The sequence below is a fragment of the Oncorhynchus tshawytscha genome, linkage group LG24, assembly GCF_018296145.1.
Source record: "Oncorhynchus tshawytscha isolate Ot180627B linkage group LG24, Otsh_v2.0, whole genome shotgun sequence".
Lineage (NCBI taxonomy): Eukaryota > Metazoa > Chordata > Actinopteri > Salmoniformes > Salmonidae > Oncorhynchus > Oncorhynchus tshawytscha.
The window spans coordinates 2562330-2572263 of NC_056452.1; the positions used below are offsets into that span (position 1 = coordinate 2562330).

Consider the following 9934-nt stretch of genomic DNA (forward strand, 5'->3'; position numbering starts at 1 on the left):
GAAATGCTCCCTAACAGGGATGTAAACCAACTTGTGCACAACATTTGAGAAATAAGTTTTTTGTGCTTATGTAAAATTTATGGGATCTTTTATTTCAGCTCATGAAACCTGGGACCAACACTGTACATGTTGCTTTTATTCAGTATATGTCAACCCTATTGGCTGATATAGCCCAATAATACAATGGGCCACGTGAGAATCTCGGATATTTTAACCTATTTCTTAGTTATGATTTTCATACGCACATTTGTGGAACAGTTTACTTTCAATAACGGTTTTGTTTCTCAAAATTATTGTGGTTAATCATAAAAATCTGAAAGTAAAAATGTAACTAATGTGAGAGCACCAACCTCTTGATAGCTGCAGATGGATCATGGTGTAAAGAAATGTGCGTATGGAACTCAAGAGATAAGCCTACTGCTGCATTGGCCTATAGGCTATGAATTCCATTGTCAACTAAGTAAAATACATAAGCCTAACGCTGACAAATAAAAAAAACATTGATGAAAATTCAGGTTCTTTCATTCGGATTCATCTCTCTACTCCGCCTGTCTGCCTCCCCTTCTATCCATCTGTCTTGACTTGAGCCATCACTACTGAAGTGCAAAGTATCAAATTTATCCAGCCCTCTAGCGAAGTTACAACATTGTATCAAATGGATCCAGCCCGAATGCCATTGCTATGGAACTTGCAACATTGTATTAACTAGCCTATTCCGGGGGCTCAGTTTCCCTTGCCAATGAGCTTGGGACAGACAGCTATTTTTGCACAAGGGAAACATTTCAGGTATTTTATGACCTTTCCACTGGACATATGGGATCATCAGATCATGATATTTTGCTCTCACACTGAGGCTTGGTGATTATCGAAGTCGGGAGAGTATTTGTGAGACTTTTCAGATACTGTGAGGGACCTACTCATAATGGATGTTGAAAAACAAACTTTGATGAGTTAGTTTATTAGTGGTGGACATGGTGAGTTTAGACAAATCAGACATTCTCAATTGAGCACTTTCCTACATTTGCGCGGAGCAGGCCAGGTACTTCTAAGCATGCTCAGGCGTGCGTGCTCCCTAAACATTATCAGAAAAACAACACTCATTGCTCACATGAATTTTTAGTCATTTAGTAGACACTTATTTGGAGTGACTTACAGGAGCAATTAGTTGGCTCGGGATTCGAACCATTGACCTTTCAGTTACGGCCCAACACTCTTAACCGCTAGGCTAACTGCCGCCCCACACAGAGCAGTACAATTTTTTTTACATATTTTTTTACAAAACTCAGATTATGGTTATGAAATAAACCAAAACATGTTTCTTGCAAATGTTTCCACTCAGAACAATAAAATTAAATCATGTGAAAAATGGCACGTTTCTATGTTTTGTAGTAAAACATTTAGGAAGATAAGTGTTTTCAATGACATCATTGATGTTCATCATGTGATTTTAAATTATGAGTAGGCATGACGTCATTGGAAACTCATCTTCCTCTATATTCTTTACTACAAAACATGGAAACGTGGCATTTTCACATGCAAAATATATACAAAATTATGTGGACTCCCCTTCAAATGAGTGGATTTGAATACAGTTGCTGTTAAATATGAGTGTTTCAGAATGGAATATCCTTTATATTTTAGATTTTTTTAATGTAACCATGTTAATATATATCTTTGTTGTATGTGTTTTGGGGCAGAAATGGTCACAGTTGTGAAAAAGTCAATAGCTGGATGAGTTGCAGAGTTAATTGCAAATTATGTTTCCCCCCCCCCCATTAATTAGGCTATTCACTCCTGAACCACAAGGTCTATCTACTAGAAACTCATCAACACCGACATGAATATTAGGGACGATTAGATACGCATCTAGATACATGCGCTCTGAAAATACACATTTTAGTTGGACTAATATTTGTTGCGTAAACATTCATTTTCCATTCTAAATCAAATCTGCTGCTGAGGCTCCAGAGCTGGGCCTCTGGCTGAGTTCACACAGGCAGCCCAATTCTAAAAAAAAAAAAACAATCCACTAATTGGTCTTTCAACCAATCAGATGAGACCTTTTCACATCTTTTTCAGAGTTGATCTGTCAAAATATCAATTAGTGGACTGCCTGTCTAAATCTGAGCTGACGTGTGTGTGTAATTGTACATTTACACAAACAGTACATACAGTATAGATGTATGTCTATGCTATATGTACTATGTAGGCACCTGAGCTGAGCCATAAGGGAGACAAGGCATCTGCCACCACACTACCACTATCAGATTAGGGGGGGCAATGTAGCCGTTTTTAAAAATTATTATATATTTTTTTTACAGCAGCAACTCTTCCTGGGGCCAAACACATCAAGGAACTTACATCAAACAAAAAATAAATCAAATAAATTACAGGAGATCATATATTATTAGACAACTACATATCTACAATACAAAAAATGTATAATACCACCATACAACAATATTACAATGTACGTGTCCGTGGCGGTTGGTGCCGTATAAGTTGTCCAATAGAAACAAGTTTTCCTAATGGACAAATTCAGGTATGTTAATCCCCGTTTCATTTCCTTCCGTTTAAAAATAGTTTTTCAACAGAATCGGCGGAATGAATACACCCCTGATCACACGTATACAGTTCACTCTCATAGCAGCCAAGTTGTATTACTTCTCGCATTTATGCGCTCTCCTCACCTTTTCCCTTCGCTTCAGGACTTAATGCGACCAGGCGAAAAAACCTTTCCAAGCCAAACCATATCATAACCACTACAGACAGCCTACATCGTCACCATATTAGCTAACGTAAAATCATAGTCAACATAGCTAATAGAACTAACGAGTTAGTAAACCCGATACAATTATGCAGTAACGTTACCGTGTAGTCAGTAAGCAGATTAGCATTTACACAGGCAGGCCCCAGTGGCAATAAATTTGTAAAACAAAAAGCTTACCTTGACTTGGAAGAGTTCCACTGTTGTGTTGGATAGTCATAGCCAGCTAGCTAACATAGCATCCCTCTGAGCAGGCTAAACTAGCTAGCTGCATTTGATATATGTATAACTGAAAAAAAGTGACGAAATCTCTCACTTCTCCTTCATTTTGGAAGAAATAAGTGTTCAAAACTGTTCAATTATTCTCTCTTTGAGTCAAATACTCACATTTTATGCACTGTAGCGCTAGCTAGCTGTAGCTTATGCGTTCAGTACTAGATTCATTCTCTGATCCTTTGATTAGGTGGACAACGTCATTTCATGCTGCAAGAGCTCTGATAGTTTGAAGGACATCCTCTGGAAGTTGTTATAATTACTGTGTAAGTCTATGTAAGGGGGTGAGAAACATGAGGCTCCTAGATTTTGTATTGAAGTCAATGTACTCAGAGGAGGACGGAAGCTATCTGTCCTCTAGCTACACCATAGTGCTACCCTAGTGCTGTTGAGGCTACTGTAGATCTTCATTGCAAATACTTGTAATCAATTAATTGGTGACATGCAAATATATTTAGTATAGTTTTATCTAAAAAGGATAACTTTTAAGTGTGGTCCTCTCCTTTCTCCTGAGGAGCCTTTACTGACGTGTGTAGAGTGCATGTTCGCTAGCGTGTATATGACTCTTCACAGTCCGCGTTGTTGCACAAGGTGTAGTTTTATCTTTGAAAAAAATAAAATAATCTGATTTTACTGCTTGCACGAGTAACTTGATGTGGAATAGAGTTCCATGTAGTTTCCCGAAATCTGTTCTGGACTTGGGGACTTGTGTGTTTTGTCCCTCCCACTGAAATCACCATCACACACACACTAGATTGTATCAAATGTATTATATATGTATATATTTTTTTATCAGGTATGACATAGTGTATTCGGAAATTATTCAGACCCCTTGACTTTTCCATATTTTGTTACCTTACAGCCTTAAATCCATTTTAGGTTCTCAAGCTACACATAATGCCCCACAACGACAAAGCAAAAACTGATTTAGACATTTTTGCAAATTCAAAATATTCATAATAAAATATGAAATATTAGTTACATAAGTATTCAGACCCTTCACTCAGTACATTGTTTTACCTTTATTTTACTAGGCAAGCCAGTTAAGAACAAATTATTATTTACAATGACAGCCTAGAAATAGTGGGTTAACTGCCTTGTTCAGGGGCTGAACGCCAATTTTTTTTTACCTTGTCAGCTCGGGGATTCAATCCACCAGCCTTTCGGTTAATGGCCTAAACGCTCTAACCACTAGGCTACCTGCCGCCCACAATTGTTGAAGCGCCTTTGTCAGCAATTACAGCCTCAAGTCTTCTTGGGTATGACGCTACAAGCTTGAAACACCTGTATTTGGGGAGTTTCTCCCATTCTTCTCTGCAGGGCCTCAAGCTCTGTCAGGTTGGATGGGGAACATCGCAGCACAGCTGTTTTCAGGTATCTCCAGAGATGTTCGATTGGGTTCAAGTCCGGGCTCTGGCTGGACCACTGAAGGACATTCAGAGACTTGTCAGAAAGCCACTCCTGCATAGTCTTGGCTGTGTGCTTAGGGTCGTTGTCCTGTTGGAAGGTGAACCTTTTCCCCGGTCTGAGGTCCTGAGCACTCTGGAGCAGGTTTCATCAAGGATCTCTCTGTACTTTGCTCCATTAATCTTTCCCTCGATCCTGGCTGGTCTCTTAGTCCCTGAAATAAATCCCCACAACATGATGCTGCCACCACCACCACGCTCCAACGTAGGGATGGTGCCAGGTTTCCTCCAGACGTGACGCTTTCAGGCCAAAGAGTTCAATCTTGGTTTCATCAGACTAGAGAATCTTGTTTCTCATGGTCTGAGTACTTTAGGTGCCTTTTGGCAAACTCAGAGGCCTGTCATGTGCCTTTTACTGAGGGGTTTCAGTCTAGCCACTACTATAAAGGCATGATTGGAGTGCTGCAGAGATAGTTGTCCTTCTGGAAGGTTCTCCCATTGCCACAGAGAAACTCTGGAGCTCTGTCAGAGTGACCATCGGGTTCCTGGTCACCTCCCTTACAAAGGCACTTCTCCCCCGATTGCTCAGTTTGGCCAGGTTGCCAGCTCTAGGAAGTCTTGGTGGTTCCAAACTTCTTACATTGAAGAATGATTGAGGTCAGTGTTCTTGGGGACCTTCAATGCTGCAGAAATGTGATGTTACCCTTCCCAGATCTGTGCCTCGACACAATCATGTCACGGAGCTCTATGGACAATTCCTCTGAATTCTTATGTAAATAAGGTATCAGTTTTTATTTTATACATTTTCAAACATTTCTAAAAACCTATTTTTGCTTTGTAATTATGGGGGTATTGTGTGTAGATTGATGAGGGAAATGTTTTAAACCATTTTACAATAAGGCTGTAATGTAAAAATGTTTTGAAAAGGGAAAGGATCTGAATACTTTCCTAATGCACTGTAGGCAATGAATATATAGCACAACTTTGGATTTCACCACCTTATTGCAAATCAACTGGTTCTGAACACTTGGAAGTTTTTACAGAGTGATATTGTCTGCTCCTCTCGCTTTGGCCACACAGAGCGCCTCTCAAAAGGGATTGCCGTCTATAAAATTTTGTAACTTTAACCTGTATATCTAAAAATGACCATATACACTGATAGTTTTGGTAGTTTTTCTTCAAACGATTGCTGATGGTGTACCTGAACATTCAAATAAAATGTATTGTAAGCCATGTAAAGCAGGTATAACCAGATGACAGTTGTCTCTCCGGTAGCTACTTTAATACCGGCAAAACACAATTTCAACAGCACATCGATAACAATAACCTAGCAAATTTCATAGGTTGTCAAAACTAATAAAGCCTAATATCACATAAGCCATTTATTGCCTGGGGTTGTGGGGCATGCAAAATTACTTGGAGATCAATGACTCAACACAGTTACATGCAGTTTGACATCACTTGTCACAAAAGATTAGGTATTTCCAGAAGGTAGAAATAATGTAATAGGAGGCAAAGAAAAATACGAACCGGCAATTGGTAACATTTGAATCCATTTTCTGACCAATGCATGCTACATTTGGAACGGTCTGGGGTCCACGGACCCACGCACTTGTATCTAAAACATTTAAAAATCGGGGACTAATGCGCATCGGTCAATCGTTACATCCCTAATTAATATATTTTGTTTTATTATTCAAATATAAATAACCAAAGTTTCCATAATTTCCTTAATTACCAAAAATGTCCAAACAATGTGCTAACTTTGGTAAATTACCGGGAGTTTTGCAACCCGTCTGTCTTTTTGAGACCTAAGAGATTTCAACTCCTGTTCTCACACAAACACTTGTGATTTCATGCGATGTGAGTGGGTGTCAGTGTATTACATGCCTCCTGTAGGTGCTCAGCACTGCCCCACGATGCAGAGCGTTTGTGCCCTTCGCTGCCTTTCCTGTTCGAAGCCTCGTCTGACCACGAGTCAGGCGTCTGGAGGAGGAAGAGCAGTGTCATCATTATCATCTTCCTAAGTCACACGTTATTCCATGGTCATGAGGGGTTCACCACATGGAATCAAAAACATTTTATCCATGCCTAATGCAAGTTAAAAAAACACATAAGTGCATTGGTGTCTTAAATTGTTTTTTAAAAATGTTTAGGGCATTGAATAATGTCTAATAACGTGCAACATTGACCTTTTGACTAGGACAGAGGGGACATGTAAGACATATTGTGTCATGTCCATCATCTATTACCAGATATGCTTTATGCTTAAGTGACATTACATCATGCATACAGTGTTGAAAACACAAATCTTTGCAGAGAGAGAGCAGAGCATAAGGGCTTGAGGTAAGAGACTCACACCGTACCCCTACACACACACCTAGTCTGCTTGCTGCCTCTCAAGCCTCAGAGAAATGGAGAAAGAGGGAGAGGATGTGGGCTAGTGGCGAGTCCCTGCAGAGCGCAAGCACACAGATAGGATGGGTGCAGCCTGCTGCGCAACAAAAAAAGGCCCTGTCAGCTGACTCCAGACATGTTCACACGACTGTGGTTCTCACTCCTTCAGAGAGCAGAACCACCACCTAACACTCATTTTTTTGTCTCTCAGTACTTGCCTTTTCGCTCACACTCAATCCTCTGCTACAAGCCCAGACCTAAATGCAACCTCTCCAAAGCCTAGACAAATACTTCTACAGGTAATTTACGGTCACTTGTGCTGGCTACTATTAACCTCAAAACATGAGTCGAATGATGTAGGCATAGCCTATTCTAGATAATTTTGTCTGTTTTTATTCTACATACATATAACTTAATGTTCCTAACAAAGCCTAACTAGCAGAACATATATAACTACCATCCCTGAACTTAAATCAAAAACTTTTTGACTTTCCCCATTCAGATACAAAATGGAAGAAATATAACAAAAGGATATTGTCAGAGAATTCAATGGAAGGTAGTCACCTGGGTTGATTGGTTCTTCCTGCAGAGGCCTGCCTGGCCCTCAGGCTCTTTGGGCCAGTGGCCCTGCAGGTAGGGGCCCACAATGGCATCCAGAGAGAGTGTCCGCCGCATCCCAGGTGTCACCTGTCGCGCTTTGGTCTTCTCTGATAACAATGAAAGGAGGAGAATTTTAACATGCATAGAAATGCAACATGCAACAATTTCAGAGATTTTACTGAGTTACAGTTCATATAAGGTAATCAGTCCATTGAAATAAATTAATTGGGCCCAAATCTATGGATTTCACGACTAGGCAGGTGTGTAGGCATTGGTGGGCCTTGGAGGGCATAGGCCCACCCACTTACCAGCCAGTGCCAAACCACTGGGGAGCCGGGCCCAGCCAATCAGAGTGTGTTTTTCCCCACAAAAGGGCATTATAACTGACAGAAACACTTCTCAATGCCAATTGCAAGAACAGTTCGGCAGGAGCTTCATGAAATGGGTTTCCATTGCCGAGCAGCCGCACACAAGCCCAAGATCACCATGCGCAATGCCAAACGTCAGCTAGAGTGGTGTAAAGCTCGCCACCATTGGACCATTTTTCCCCTATAGGATAAAACAATTAGATATAAAATGAAAAAGTATTTGAAATTCCTTGAATTTGACTTGTCAATATTTATGAGCTCTATATAAATAAAATCACCTGCTATTGAAATGATGCACGCATCATTCACTTTCCAGTCAGATCTTGACCGGGCCAGTAATTAAATATTTTGGGACCAGTATCTTTCAATTGCATGTGCAGTGAGCATAGAACCTATATGTCCACTACTTTGCGTAGCCATTAACGATGCTATTGATAGCCTAACCGTTCTAGGGTAGATGGAAAGGCAATTAAAAAGCTAACTACAAAGTGCGCTACAGAAACACTGCTTGTCAAACAACTGTCTGGCTGGTGTGCACCTGAATTAAACAGTAACACACAACAAAAAATAAGACATTTCTCCCAGATCTCATAAATGGTCACCCGATGTAGTTTTACACACCGTTGTTGACACTGAAAAACAAAATTGTTTTTGAAATTCTGCTCTCTAGAGGATTTCGCAGAAAAGAACAACCGTCGACATCTGCAATAAATACATTTTGCACTTTATTTGAGCAGTCTCTTTTCTTTGCTGTTACAGTAAATCTATCCAAATCAATGTAAGAACAAGGGCATGGTCATTTAAAAGATGAATAGTCATTGTTAAGCCTGGTTCTGTACGGAATGAGGGCACATTATAGGACTCAAACTAGGTCAAGTATAATTTTTTTTGTTAAAACAAGTGTGGACCAAATCATGTGCTGGTGCCACCAGTGGAAAAAGTTAGTGTAGAACCCCATTACACTTCTTTTAGTTGTATTAGGTGATGGGGAGAATGATAATTCATGAAGCCCAGAAAGGTGTTCAACCTGTTTTAACTAGTAACTGTTGCCGGAAGGTTCCAATAGTACAGCTGTATTACTACCACTGTTATGACAGTTTCAAATTAAGTCATACAATCTAAGTTATGCAGCATAGAGTAATATTAGTAATTGCTGTATATTACAGCCATTTTGTCTGTTTTTGTTCAAGTGACCTTATTCAGCATTGGATGGTTGAATGGGTGTAACATTGTTTTAACCATTTCCTTTGGCAGGCAATTATTAAATTGTTCTGTTGTACATTTCACTGGTTGTCATCAGATGAAAGCATAACTTTTGAAAGCAGTTACCATAAATGAACAATTAACAGTATAATTGCAAGACCTTATTTTCTCACCCACGCTCATTTCTACCACTGTTTGTTTGGGTTTATGTTGAATGAGATACTCAATGAAAATCAAAACATGTAGGTAACCTTAGCTAGCTATATCTGTACTGTCTGTGTTTACCATACCGGACTTGCCATTTTTCAAGCTGGTCTGTGCTTTGCTGTGCAGTTGGAATGGAACTGTTGCTCTCAAAGGCTGTGGACCAGAAGTGTCTCCCCGGGTCTGGCTGACTCCGCTTCGGCAAGACATCTTCCCAAGACGGCTGCAACTCAAGGTTTTAGTTAGCTCTCGTTGGATTTCTGGTAAATGCTAGAATACCAAACTTCTAGAACTTGACTGGGGAGGTCTCACTCAAGCTAAAACAGCGGCTACCTGTTCCCTCTGAGATCTTAGCTACTTCACGTTGATAACTATTCAAGTCAGTGCGTGTTTTTAATGGGTAGCTAGCTAAATAGTGTTCTAACTGGGCTATGCCTAAGAAATAGTTAAATGGATCTTCTTTGCTCGTGCGAGTTAGCTAGCTAGCCAGCAGAGTTCCTTTGTGACGATACTGAGCAATTGCAGCACTTTTGTCAAAGAAGGAAGCAGTCCAACCTCAGTAAGTTAATAAACTACATATCACGAGTCTTCTTCGTAAACGATATATCATCATAATTATTCGCAGTGGAACTTATTCTGATCACCAACTAAGTTGAGGTGGTCACGGTGGAGTTTCTTGCGTTGTTGATTGACGCCAACTCAAACAACTTTCACGC

The 9934-nt window shown here is 40.1% G+C and overlaps 1 protein-coding gene across 3 annotated transcripts in view; it reads right to left on the reverse strand.

Moving 5' to 3' along the window:
• LOC112223882 (protein FAM117A) overlaps window positions 1-9934 on the reverse strand; it is a 35354-nt gene extending 25420 nt beyond the window's left edge. The window contains exons 1-3 of one of the 3 annotated variants that reach the window (XM_024387187.2): window positions 9305-9934; window positions 7408-7550; window positions 6337-6432 (exon numbers count right to left, since the gene is read on the reverse strand). In XM_024387187.2, the coding sequence (XP_024242955.1) occupies window positions 6337-6432; window positions 7408-7550; window positions 9305-9428 (363 nt within the window). In that variant the 5' untranslated portion in view covers window positions 9429-9934. The other 2 variants (XM_024387188.2, XM_024387189.2) reach the window with 2 other exon arrangements.